General features: G+C 38.4%; 1 protein-coding gene across 1 annotated transcript in view; it reads right to left on the minus strand.

Moving 5' to 3' along the window:
* The window catches only part of rb1 (retinoblastoma 1), a 323190-nt gene that overhangs the window by 221370 nt on the left and 86885 nt on the right, over positions 1-14935 (minus strand). The window contains exons 10-11 of the mRNA XM_028799245.2: positions 11237-11346; positions 7290-7367 (exon numbers count right to left, since the gene is read on the minus strand). Of these exons, the coding sequence (XP_028655078.2) occupies positions 7290-7367; positions 11237-11346 (188 nt within the window). The remainder of the gene's footprint in view (positions 1-7289; positions 7368-11236; positions 11347-14935) is intronic.

The following is a 14935-nucleotide window of genomic DNA, read 5'->3' on the forward strand; positions in this document are numbered from 1 at the left end:
CGACATTACCTCCTTTTTTTTTTTACGATCTCTGAGATGTTGCTTTTTTCGGTTCAAGGCTTCATAAGCTCTTTTATGTTCCATGGTGTACTTAATAAGTACTAATTATCCCAATCCATCATCTTTGAATGTTGCAAGACTTTCGCCTTGTATGTAGATCGGGGTAATTACATTCATTGCATTCCTAGTGTGAATCACAATCTGATTGTATGGGTGGTTACCTGGCACTGTAGGGTTGCCACCCGTCCTTTAAAATACGGAATCGTGCCGCGTTTGACAATGAAATTGCGCGTCCCGTTTTGAATCAATAGTGGACGGGATTTATCCCGTATTTTTGTAATCATTTTTTTTTAAAGCAGCGTCTCATGCAAATCATCCCACACGCATTTTATGAAGATGCCTCCTTTCCTACTTTTGATTGGGTAATACTTGATGTCATCGTTAGTTTGATTGGTGTTTTTAACTGTCCAGTGAGGAGGGCGTGTCTTTTAAGTACAGTCTGCAAAGTGTTGGCACTGAGATGTGGCGTCAGCGCCATACTTGAAGCCCCTAACGTTGCGGTCAGCAAGTCGGCTAACATCCGCCATGTGCCGTCTTTCAGTTGCGAGAAGCAGATCATAGAATGCTTGAAACTGTTGCCCCTAACGTTGCGCCATGGCGTGTGGTTCGTTTATACCTCGTGTCTTCTCATTAAACTTTTATCTCGCGAATATGTTATTGCAATCCGCAGCGGGAGCGTTTCTATAAACTTTATTTAAACTTACGTTTTACACCGTGGTTTGTTTCCCTTATGAACATGCAGCTCTTTTATGTTCCATGGTGTACTTAATAAGTACTAATTATCCCAATCCATCATCTTTGAATGTTGCAAGACTTTCGCCTTGTATGTAGATCGGGGTAATTACATTCATTGCATTCCTAGTGTGAATCACAATCTGATTGTATGGGTGGTTACCTGGCACTGTAGGGTTGCCACCCGTCCTTTAAAATACGGAATCGTGCCGCGTTTGACAATGAAATTGCGCGTCCCATTTTGAATCAATAGTGGACGGGATTTATCCCGTATTTTTGTAATCATTTTTTTTTTAAAGCAGCGTCTCATGCAAATCATCCCACACGCATTTTATGAAGATGCCTCCTTTCCTACTTTTGATTGGGTAATACTTGATGTCATCGTTAGTTTGATTGGTGTTTTTAACTGTCCAGTGAGGAGGGCGTGTCTTTTAAGTACAGTCTGCAAAGTGTTGGCACTGAGATGTGGCGTCAGCGCCATACTTGAAGCCCCTAACGTTGCGGTCAGCAAGTCGGCTAACATCCGCCATGTGCCGTCTTTCAGTTGCGAGAAGCAGATCATAGAATGCTTGAAACTGTTGCCCCTAACGTTGCGCCACGGCGTGTGGTTCGTTTATACCTCGTGTCTTCTCATTAAACTTTTATCTCGCGAATATGTTATTGCAATCCGCAGCGGGAGCGTTTCTATAAACTTTATTTAAACTTACGTTTTACACCGTGGTTTGTTTCCCTTATGAACATGCTTGTATGCTTAACTCGCTCCGTTCTCAATTGTTTAATTAATTTTTTGCTCTTCGCTGTTTGCGGCTGTTCCTCCATTTCCCCCTACTTCGTTCTTTTATCTCGCGAATATGTTATTGCAATCCTTAACGGGAGCGTTTCAATAAACTGATTGAAAATAGTTTTGCATTTACCTTTTTAGTAAAAGGCGAGCTTTTAAGCCTGAGAAATCACCCCGTAAATGCACACGTTTAATTGGACATGTGTTAATATGTATGGTTACACAGTATTAAAAGACAGTGAACAACGTCAGTTACCTTTGTTCCCGCGTTTGATAAAAGGTCAGCTTTTAAGCCTGAGAAATCACCCCGTAAATGCACACGTTTAATTGCACATGTGTTAATATGTATGCTTACACAGTATTAAAAGACAGTCAAAAATTAACGTCATTTACCTTCGTTCCCGCGTGCGACTCGTGCTGTAAATCTCTTCCTTGTTTTTAGTTCACGTGATTATGTAGGAGGCGTGATGACGCGATACGTGACTCCGCCTCCTCCATTACAGTGTATGGACAAAAAATATGTTCCAGTTATGACCATTACGCTTTGAATTTCGAAATGAAACCTGCCTAACTTTTGTAAGTAAGCTGTAAGGAATGAACCTGCCAAATTTCAGCCTTCCACCTACACGGGAAGTTGGAGAATTAGTGATGAGTGAGTCAGTCAGTGAGTGAGTCAGTCAGTGAGGGCTTTGCCTTTTATTATTATAGATATCTATCTGTCTATATATATATATATATATATATATATATATATATATATATATATATCTGTCTATAAATATAAAATCCAACATCTGTCTGTATGTACATCTGTCCGCTTTTCACAAGAGAACTACTTAATGGATTTAGATTTGATTTTGCGACTTCTCTCATCACACTAAGTATCATAGTTCGTTTGATGTACTAATTTATTTGTGCGAATCCGAGAGAGCAGCTGGAAGAGGAGCCCTCCTCACTCCCGCGTCAGCCTCTATTCAAATTGTTCTATCTCTCGCCATGTGTTGGAGCGTACCTTGCCTCCGCTTAGCTAGCGATACCTGCTTGTTCAACAAACATCATCATCTACAGATTGTTAAAGAGTAATGTTTGACGTTTCTGAGACAGAGATCACAGCTACGTGTGTTTTAGAGGGTAGCTGCTGATTGCCGGAGATATCACAGCCACATGGGGATGCTCTTCCGACACAGCTGAACACGATCAGATACAATGCCAACTTTTGACGTTGAAGTGTACCTATTAGTTTGGCCAGAATTAAATTTTTTTTAATTGATTTTTAAAGTTTGTCCTGTTTCCCTACTACATGGGCTGAGCCGTGGGGGACAGCTAGTCCTGCATAAAAATGCAAATCTGTGCATGCAAAATGAAAAAGAAAATGTGATTTTATGCCAGAGTCTTAAGGAACTGTTATACTCCAAAACTGAACAGAAACAGAGAGCTGTAGACATGGTTCCTGACAGTGAATGAGTGCGCAGTACTGCACTAATGCTTGTTCCACACAAGAACACAGGCCTTGTCTTGTTTTATTGTTTAGAGTATGCACAGTCAACAAACACAAAAATCTGGAGCCATGCTGTCTCAGACGCGCACATGGCTACTGATGAAATTTACATCACACCGACAATGTATGGATGTTTAAAGCAGGATATCTAAAACAGGAAGAAAGGACAGGGAAAACACATCTTGCCCTCTGTTTGTTTGACAGTACTGCTGGTAAAAGACGAAGAAGCTGCACTTTTATCAGTTCAAGCTGGAGAGGGAATAACTCATCAATCCCTTTTAAGTAGCAGAGTGCTAACAAGCATTTTAACAGATAAAGAGGTATGTTTCAGTCTGAAAAGCATATACAAATTACTTAACTGGGTCTCTATTGAAACCCGTGCAATTTTTTAATGCAATATGGATTTTTGGCAATACCTCCCACTCATACTGTAACTATAACGACTATATTGCCAAGCATTTGTGAACACACAGCCTCAGAAAAGGTTTACCAAGGTTGAAAGAAAACCGTGTTCAGCACATTGGCTAAGCACATTCTTCATAGATGTTACTATGCAATTCACACACAAGATCTCAAGAAGTCATGTCATGAGAACTGCACCACAAGCTCTATGAGAAATATGTTTTGGTCACTGTGTATCTGCTACATCACCTGTGGTGCTTTAGTCACCAATTTACAAATACGAGTGGCAAAATTTGATATTTGGCTTATTCTTTAAAAGTGGAGATTATTCACTTAGACAATGTACAACAAATATCTTTCCTTCGTCCTCACTAATCAACATTTGAGGATGTGTTAGGTTTCACAATCAGCATAAGATGCATGACTTTGAAATATATGTTTTGGGGTAAAGTAATATTTTAACAGCAGCTGAACCAAAAGAAAAATAACATAGAGAACAATTACACATAAACCAGCATGGTGGGTATAGTACAGAGTGCAAGGCAAGTAGGATCAGGTTACAGGGAGTTCGGTGACCTTATGTCCCTGGGATGAAGCTGTTCGTGAAGTGGGTAGAGCGAGTGGTGGGGTTCTGTTAGTGCTTCCCAGAAGACCAAAATGAAAACCAGGAATAAGCTGGATGGCTGCCATCAGAGATGACTAATTCAGCTCTCCTCAGACATCTGGTTAAGCAAATGGCATGGTGTTGAAGGTCAGCTAAATGATTTTAGAAGCTGTATGGACAGTCCTTTGGAGGACTTTGTGATCCTGTAAAGTCACGTTACCAAACCACACCATGATGCATCTGGTAAGGACACTTTCAACAGTGTGGTGGTAAAAGTTAACCAGTGTATGATTCTCACCCCAAAGCTATTCAGCCTCCTCAGGAAAAACAACTTTTGCTCAAACTTTTTGAGTATGCAGGTGGTGTTGATGGACCATGAAAGGCAGTGGGTGATCTGGACAACCAGGGAATTCTGGACAGGGAAGACATTGATGAGGAGTGGAGAGTGACTGTCTTTGCTTTTTCTAATGTCAACAATGACCTCCTTTGTTTACTTAACATTTAGGGAGATGTTGTTATGGCACCATACAGTCACATCTTTTCCCGCCCTTCTGTCAGCAGCCTCATCATCACCACTGATAAGGCCAATGACAATTGTGGTGTCCGTGAACTTGATGATGCTGTTGCTGCCCTCATGCTTTGCTATACAGTCCTAGGTAAATAGACTGAACATCACTGGGCAGAGGCAGCAGGTTTCTGGAATGCCGATGTTGGTGAACTTTGGAGGAGTTATTTTTGCTATTCCCCCTCTAACTGGTCTCTGTTTGTCAGGAAGTCAAACTTCCAGCCACAGTTGAAGCAGCTCAGACCAAAGACTCTTGAGTTTTGGCAAAATGCTGGAAGGCACAATGGTGTTGAAGGCAGAGCTACATTTAATGAACAGCGTCCTGACATAGGTGTTTTTCCTTTTCAGAGTGGAGTGTGACAGAGATGTCATTATCCATAGATCTGTTCCACTGGTATGTAAACTGTACTGGATTCAAGATAACAGAGATGTTGTGGTTAATGTAGATCATGTCCAGTTTCTCCAGGATTCTTCATCACCACAGACATTAAGGCAATAGGCAAATAGCCATTCAGGCAGGAAAGAACAGATTTCTTTGGCACAAGCACAACTGTAGTTTTGTTTTATTGTTTTTTTTTTTTTAAAAACACTGCCACTTGTACATAAAGACAGGGAACAAGTTGAAAATGTCAGTGTACAACCTGTAACAGTTGGGTGTTACATGCCTTCAGGACGCAGGACAGGATGCCATCTGAGGTGGTGGCTTTGTGAGACTTAACCCATTTAAAGTTTCTACTCATGCTGGCATCTGTCACCTACAGGAAGGCTCTGCTTGTCAGTAGCACTGAAAACATCGTGCTGAGCTGCAAGGCTCAAAACAAGAGAATTCATTCAGCTCATCTCAGAAAGAGGTGGCAATGTATATCGGCACAGCTGGTGACGTTTTATAGTTCGTGATTACCTGCAGACCTTTCAACAGTTGACACAAACTGCTGCTGCCAAAATCATTTTCCAGCCTACTACCGCACTGAGTCTTTGCTGCTTTGATTGCCCTGCGTAGTTCGCATCTGGATCTGGAGCATTTGTAGTGCTCTGTGTCACTTGAATTAAAATAAGCAGCCCGCTCCCTCAGGGACATGCGAGCTGTGCTGTTCACCCAGGTTTTCCGATTAGGGAAGGAGCCAGTAGACAGTACCAGTAGACACACAAAAGTCCATGGAGAACCTAAAAAACCTGAGGAAGTTGTTCCAAAAACATTGTAACTGTGATAGTGCAGAAACTATTCAATCACTGCTCATAAGAAAGTCTTCCAATTTCCTTGGTCATGACTGGACCATCCAGGTTATGTTGGTGTTACGCCATCAGTTACAGGTGTTTTCTTTTTACACAGCTCATAAGGGATGCCAGTTAATTATAACCATACTGTTCAGCATACGAGTATTTAATATGCTTACCATTTCGATGGTATTAAATATTTCAGGCAGACACAAGGTTACAAAATGTGTTCCATTCCTGCTTACATTCATAACATGATTTTGTATGAAAGTTGGAACTTGCACTGAAAATGTCCATTAATGAAAATATCGTCAAAAATCCATAATACTTTATTACTTATATTACAAAACTATGCTTCAAATATTTTTAAAATGACAGTGAAGCAATATTACACTTTACTTTAAAATCAGAAAACAAAAATAAAAATACAAACAATTCAAACTAAAATGAGCCAGACGTAGATATAGTATGTTGACCTTATGCTTAAACATCTTTACTGCATGGCTGCTTGTTCTGCCGGTTACATTCAGTGACATGCGCTGGCTTTGCTTTGGGACTGTGGAGTGTCACTTGCCCCGTCCAGCAGCAATTACTCCCTTAAACAGCACTACTGGGGCACATTCTTCTCAAGCAGCAGGTTCTACCAGTCTAATTAAACTGCCAGTTACTGATGGAGCTGCCTACCTGTGTGACTGAGTTTACAGCACCTGCCACCTGTTACATTCAGCAAACAGTGACATTTTATGCAAAAAAAAATCACAGGATGATTGAAAATGGCAGTAAAGGCTGTAGTGTGCAGTACTATTCTCTCTAGCATTTTTAATGGCTGCTTCATATTCATCTATATAAAAGAAGTAAGCTAGTTATGACAAGTGAAAAAAAACATGTCTTCAGAAAATGTTTTTTTAAACTACAGGTTGCTAGCTTTTTGGATCACAGAGAGTTGTGACTCACCATTGTATTCAATAGGGAATGGTCGCATATGGTGTGGAAGGTGTCTCACTATGGGTCTCCGCAGGCAGTTTAAGCAATCAATATTGCACCTCTATGATTGTCAGCGGTGATTCTCGAAGGGGGAACCAGACAACCCAAAGGAACCCCTGCCCTCCCAAATCATAGACTGGGTTGCAAAGACACCAAGAAGGGCAAGATTGCGTTGCAAGAAGATAAAAGTTTAAGAAACACGGCTGTAGATGAAAAGTAATTAAAACTCAGTAGAAAAGAACTACTTGAGGATTTGTGCGCTTGTTCGTATCTGCAGAATTTCTGAAACCTAAGACCCACCTATATTTGGAAATGTGCATAAGAAGGTATAAATATAGTAAATTTTACCAATCCAAATGAACCACTTATAGAAGGAGATTCACTTATTAAGATTGAAACACTTAAGTATATGTTGTCTGATTTAGAATTCAGTGAAAGGATAACTTACCTTACAGGGGTCTGAGGAGGAATCAGATTGGAGTCATCGTCTAAGCAATTCTTCTTGGGTGTTTGTTCCAGCAGTAGCCTGTAAGTTTTTAAAAAAAAAAAAAAAAAAAAAATCAAAATATTTTAAGAATACAGAATGTTCACCATAGATAATTCAAATATAGTCTACTAATGAATACACATTCTATTCATTTTTTCATAAATAAAAAAGAAAAGATTCTTAAAACTACTAAAAACCTGTCCAGTCTCTTGTATTTAAATCTGTTCAGCCTCAAAAGCAGAGCACAAAAAATAAAGAACTCAAATGCAGCTTAACAATGTTATTATTAAAAATACAGCACTATCAAAGACATGAAAGTGTGTATTTTAGGAAGCCACCTTAATCTTTGTTCCAAAAGAAAATGAGTAGTATTGTTGAAGATGACCATATACTCTCTATATAGATAATTAATAAAACTGCAGAATAAGAAAATAGGATTCAGTGGAAAGTGCAAGTAATTATTAGGCATTTCTTAGCCAACAATATGGATGGTAATAAGAAAGACTGAAAATAAACCAACAACTGCATTTCCCCAGAGAGGCAAGCAAATAATTACTTTCACTACTGAAAAATATTTCTTAAAAAAAGAGAAATGATCTTATAAAACAGTACAACAATAATTCTCAGAACTAAAAGCAACTTTCTAAAACAATTTAGGAAACTCAAGATTTTCTATTTCCATTTAGAATGCAACCTCCTCATGGGCAGCAACACCTGAATCTGTGAGAAAACAACTTGCTGTCTGTCATCTACAAGCATATTTAAAACACTACAGTCATCACGCTTTTATTTGAGTCATCACAATTATGAAAGTCTTACAAGTACATTACAGCAGCATGATTATGCAGTGGTTATTGTTGCCAACTCATGGATTCAGATTTCTCAATTTAAATTTCATACCATATCATCGTCTGTATGGAAGTTGCACATATTCACAGTGTCTACATGGATTTTTCACTTGGTACTCTAGTCTTCCTCCCAAATCTTGCAGATTAGTTTCACTGATGGCTCTAAATTGGCTCTGTGTGAGCAGGTGAGTGAGTGAGTGCATGTACGACAGTATCACCTGCAATCAACTGTCCTGTAGTCCAGTCCCTGCTCCCTCTTTGCCTTGTGTCCTGGATAGACATTGGCTACGTAGACCTTTGAACTGAATTAGGCAAGTCTGAGAATATTACAAATAATTCACTTTAATATTTCATCCTTTTTTGTTTTAAATTGGATATTTAATTACACTACCAGTCAGACATTTTAGAACATCCCATGTTCCTGTTTTTATTGCAATGAGAAGTCAAGCAAAATGGCACCTTTAATTGGCTCACTGAACAGATTACAATATGCAAGCTTTTGAGACAACTGAGGCCCTTTCTTCAGGCAGGTGGATTACATCCTCTCTGAACAAGAGGCCTAAGATGTCTCGAAAGCTTGCATATTGTAATCTGTTCAATTAGTCAATAAAAGGTGTCATTTTGCTTGACTTCTCATTGCATCCATAATGGCTGACACGGTACAACACTCTACTACTTCCTGTTTTTATTGAAATTTAAGAAGGTCAAGTCCAGGTATAACCTGAAATGGTATAAAGGTAAGTGGTAAATTGCCAGTGTTTAAGAAAAAAAGCTTTAGGGTATCAAAAACTGAATAATAATTTAATTTTCACAGTTACACAAAAAGGTCTTTTTCAGGACCAAACCTACAGCTTTCTGCAACAATCAATTGAAGTTTGATTCAATTGAACCTTGAGTTAATTGAACCTTGAAAGTTGATTCAAACAATTCCTATATCCATCCATCCATCCATTTTCCAACCCGCTGAATCCAAACACAGGGTCACGGGGGTCTGCTGGAGCCAATCCCAACCAACACAGGGCACAAGGCAGGAACCAATCCCGGGCAGGGTGCCAACCCACCGCAGACAATTCCTATAGGTGTCCCAAATTTTGTTCACTATTTACAATCCATCAGTGTTGTTACACCCTCTGAAGCACTATTTGGACAATGAAGCAGAAAGTTGTATACTTCTACAGTATCATAATTGTGAGATAATATCAATCAACAAAGGAACAAAAGCCAACCATTATAACCTGTCACACACGTGCGCATGGGAGGCAGCTAAAGGGCTTGAGTAAGGGCAATTCCGAATCAGACTTGGATGTGACAGAGTGTACCGACTCTTTTTCTCCTTTTCCTGCAGAAAATTCACGGGGGATTCCACCTGGCCCTCTTGACATCACTTTTAGGTCCGAGCCTATGGAAGAAGAACTTGCCGGCTCTGGCCCCTGTGACGTCACGTCCGGGCTCGAGCCTATGGCTGAAGACCCTTATGAGCCCGACCCCTCTGACCTCACTTCCTGTCTTCCCCTTTAAAAGTCTCCACCTTTCCCCTGTTCCCTCAGTTCTGTTTTTGATTCTGTTTTCTGCACATCAGTGCTGTGTAACATTTTTACAGTTTTGCAGCCAGGATAACAATTATACAGGTGGCTGCCCCAAACCTTGTTATGACTTGTGATCAAGTTTGTGACAAACTGTTAAAAGTGTTGGTCCTTCCTTTAGAGAAACTGCAAAAAAAGCTAAGGCGTTAGTAAGCAGCTTCCTACACCATCAAAAGGAACTTGGAAACTCTGACAGGAACAGGTCTGGCAGACACAAAGCTCAACTGAAGACAAGTTTCTTAGAGTCAACAGCTTCCATTACAGGTGCCTCACAGGACAACAGCTTCAACCACCGGTAGGATATGTCATAGCTTTCTTAGTTCTTATAGAGAGGTCAAACTTTGGCAGCAAAATTGACAAAAATAAATATTCACTGCTAACTTTTGTTTCTGGTAAAATCAATAAATGAACATAGGCAATATGTAACCTTCAGGTGAAGGTCTTTTGAGAACTAAAACCAGTAGAAACATTAACAGTGCAAACAATTTCACTGCTAAACATCTGCATGTACTATATTATTCTTTTTAAGTGATTTCTGCTAATAAAGAGTTGGAGAGAAGGGGTAACAAAAAAGAAGAATGGACCTCTTCACATGTACTTCACAGAAAAGGATTTTGTGAAAATAAACAATTACGAGGTGTGTTCAATAATTTATGCTGAAACTAGTCTGGGCAGGTTGTGACATCATCTCAAGGTTACTCATGCACAGTTGTGGCTCAGTGCGAGAGAGGGGACATCAGGACAGTCCTTGTGCGAATCAAGTAAGCTTCTTCATGACAATGTGCCGATTCACATGTCACGTCAATCACAAGCTGTCTTCCGCAAGGCAGCTGTGACATCCTGGTTTGAAGGTCATACAGAAGATTTTTTTTTTCAAAGGGGTTAAAGTCTTTGCAGGAAAAGTGAATGACGTGTATGGAGCTATTAGGGGACTACATTGAAAAGTAAAATAAAAATGTTTGTGAAAACTCTTTTCTTTCTACTGAGGTAGATAAATTATTGAACACCTCTCATAGGTTGATATTTCACTGAATTGTATATCTGCCAGTAAATGCAGTAATATAATCTAAGTTTGTGATTACAGTCCACAAAGTTAATTTCACAAACAGGTAAGGTACTAAAAAATGTAAAACCAATTCATACAACATGGAAGAGTTTCGTACCAATAATAAAAGAGTGTTCATATACTGGACATGAACAATGGCTGTGAATGTTATTGTTGGTTTACTCAAGTGGTGGACACATACACACACAAAATACTTTTTATCTCATTGGAGTCTATCTGACATTATGAGAAGTTACATTTGCCAATGGTGTGATTCTTGATTATGCAAGATTTTTTTCTTTTCATTACACTTTTCAGCTGTTAAATTTGATATTGCATTGCAATCTTGATAGCTCAGTTATCTTGTGGTCTTACATACTGCTTCATAAAGACTGAGTGAAACGAATATAAAGGTGTAAATTGACACATTACTCTTCAGTCTTCGAACGAAGTAATGTTTCATCCTGATCCAGGAATAATCTTGCATCTATATCCTTGTTCTTCATATATAGTGCTTCATATTGCTTAGAAAATTCTTCTTCCTTTAAAATGAAAGAAAAAAACAACATTTTAAGATATCGGAATGTTTCAAAAAGGTTTCCAAAATACACACTACACATGTGTTTTAAATTGCTCTTTAAATTAGTAGTTAAGAACATTTGATTTCATTTTAATAATCCAACTGCTCAGATGATGTGGACTGCTTCTCTAGACCATATACTTTATTGGAAAGTACAAGCATGATAAAAGATTCCAATCATTTTTTGGAACAAATTCTAACACTTTTTCATGACTTCTTTCTAAATTTCCTTTGCTAAATATATGTACTTTTATGAACAAGTCTCTATAATCATTTTTGGAATTTCTAACAGTGGTATTTTAAGTCATTCCCCGTGTCCCACTTTTCCTCTAATCTAACATGGTCTGTAAAGTCAGGACTTACATACCTAGTTTGCACTTCACCATCACAAATTGATTTTTTTTGAGGTATTGTCCATGATTAAGAGTCCCATCAAATTGCAGAACATACCTTGCTTTGTCGTAATACTTAGCTGTAACCCAGCCATTTAAAACATGGAGTAACTCCAAAAGTAGTAAAAAAAAAAAAAAAAATACAAAATTTGTATAACTACAAGAAAATTTAGTTCTGATTTCAACGTCACAGAAAATTGTTTAAAAGTCTGCCCGAGGTTGGCACACAATGACAATGAATAAAGTGTTTCCATTACATTCAGCACCTACAAAACTTATATTATTGTTACACACTGTATCTGACTCACTACTTGAGGTGTCTGTGATAAATTTCACTGTGCTTGCTGTAGAAGTTGCCAATTCCAGAGGATTACTAAAACCACATTTAACTGGCAGTTCTGACATGGCCATTAAGTCAGCTAATAGCTCTCCTTACCAGTCCTGCAAGAGTATCCGATACTATAAAACTATAATTTAAAAAGTTAGCAACATCAACACTGCAGTCTCATTTGAAAGTAACTTCACACTCAGTTCCTCTAGTTTACGGTATCATCTTTTTAAATTGTGGAAATGTATTTTGAATTATCTCAGCAATCTCCATAAGACAGGGAATACTCAGTTGTGGCATGTAGTAGGACTGTTTATTGTCAAGAAATACGAGATGTATCATGACACAGGGGTTACAATTCAATATACTGTGATATTTTGCGATACTGTAAGCAAGGCATTATATTGCAAGTTTTTAAAATCTGTCATAGTATAAAGAACACACACCATATGCATAAAACCTGAGTAAAAAAAAAAAGATTAGTTTTTTAGGCAGTCAGAACAATGGGATCTGAATCTGCATTTTCCACAGTCCCTGTAAATTCAAACATCATAGCACTACTTTTTGCGCAGTCTGAGCAAAAGAATTAACATGTGTCTGTATCAGAACAAAAAATAAATGTGCTTATACTTTTAGATCCTGCTTTAAAGGTTCACAGTATGCTACAGTATTTCTCAAGTAGTTAATAAAAGAAAATGGATGGTCCCTGTAACATCCATCATAACACTATTTCTGCATTCTAAACAAAGGAATTACATCTGCCTATATCAATGAAAATTAAAAGTGCCTGCAGGATTCCTAAAGAAAATATTAAACAAATGTAAACAAAAAAAAATATATAGAGATGATGAACATTCTCAGATCCTTAACTTGGATGTTATTACAGTTTGTATGTATGTCTGTGATTATTTTTTAATGTCAACATTTTTGTGGAGGAAGATGTGCTGGTCAACATGCTCCTCTCCTGCGGTGGAGAAAACTCTCTCCGCAGAAACAGTTGTGCCAGAAATGCACAGGAAATGTTTTGCTACTCTAAATAACTGAGCCTTCACTCTCTACAACACTGAGGGCACATATCTTTACAAGTGAAATTGAATATTGACCGAGTTGTTTTGGTTGCACGAGGTGAGGTTGGTACTAACTTTGGCGTGTGAATTTGTTCCAAATTGAGTTGAGGGACCCACTTATTTAATGTTTGCCCTTTGCTGCTCCATTAAATTTTGGAGACTGCATGCCTCTTGTTGATCTTAGTGCCGTCTTTCTTGTGGAAATCAAAATGAGCCCACTCTTCCACTCTGTAAGCCACAGGTGCCAGTCTAACACCTCTGGATTCAGACATCAATGGTAACGTTACTAGTAGACTAGGTCTGTCACTACCCGATCCGTGCATGCATGCGTATTGAAAGCCTACATACATCACTGGTGTGTCCTTGAGCTATTTCCTAACTCAGTTAACGTTACTTTAGCTGAAGATAAATTATAACACAACCTAGCATTCAGGGGTTTAAAAACAATGTGAAATGAACCACTGTGTTCCTTGACTCTTCACATGTAAGCCAATAATTAAAAATTGATACAAAGTTTTTCAGAATTTGTATGTATCACAAAACATAACATTGCAATACTCAAGTAGATCGATTTTTTTCTTACACCCATAGTATGTAATACATTTGCATATCTACTACATTTAGCTCAGGATGGATCCTTATAAGAGGAATACTTATGTTAGTAGTAGCGCTGTTAACCAATAACTGAGATTAAAATGTTTCACATTCAAAATACTGTCTGAATATATAGTATACAAAAGTATGTGGACGATATTCTAAAGATAAATAAAAAAGGGTGACAAGGGGCACTTAGATTCATCTGTTCACTGAGTTAGAATAATTTTGATGAGTACAGACCACTCAGCTAAAACAAAGCCCAACAATTCTATTCTCCTAACTTTTCCAAGGTTAACATCATATTAAGTTTTCTAAGTCTTACTTTCTTCCAAACTACTTGGCAATTTATTCCAGGAGTCTGTAGTTCACTGTGTGAAAAAAAAAACATTGTACTACTTGTGCAAAACCTACTTTTACAAGTTTACACCAGTGTTCTCTTTGTTTTTGTTAAAGCATAATTTTAAAAACTTCAATCATGTCATATCCCAATCGTTACTTGGTTAAACTGAAGAGGTTCAGCTCCTATAGACTTTTCTTCATATCTCATTCCTCATAGTCCTGGGATCAACCTAGTAACTCTCCTCTAGAGTGTCTGCTGTGTCTTCCTTGTAATATGAACTCCAGAACTGCTCACAGCACTCAACAGGAAGGCTTACCTGTGCATTATACAGCTTAAGTATAACTTCCCAGGACTTGTACTCGGCACACCATGCTATCCTAATCCTATTAGCCTTCTTAATGTTTTTTGTACTAGGCCTGAAAATAGACATTGACAAGACAACTACGACTTCTAGGTCCTTTGCATATGCTGTACTTTCAAGTTTCAGAAATCACTGTGTATTCAAATCTATTATTTCTTCTTCCCATGTGTGATAGGCACTGAACATTCCTCAGATCTCAGTGTTGTCCATCATACAGATATGGAAAAAAAAAAGCTACAGACACACCGTCTAGGACAGGCAGCTCCTCTAAACTTAGTCCCCAAACAAGAACTGCACTTATAGAGAGATTACTATGACTCCAATGGTCTCTCTGTTAAGTTCACTTCCACAACTCAGTCAATCTCCAAGGCATTTCATTAGAAGGGCCTTTATGGAAGAAGAGCAAGGAAGACATCCTAGGCTGAAAAAACACTTCATTGCTCATAACAAATTTGCAAAAGATCAC

The sequence above is a fragment of the Erpetoichthys calabaricus genome, chromosome 4, assembly GCF_900747795.2.
Source record: "Erpetoichthys calabaricus chromosome 4, fErpCal1.3, whole genome shotgun sequence".
Lineage (NCBI taxonomy): Eukaryota > Metazoa > Chordata > Cladistia > Polypteriformes > Polypteridae > Erpetoichthys > Erpetoichthys calabaricus.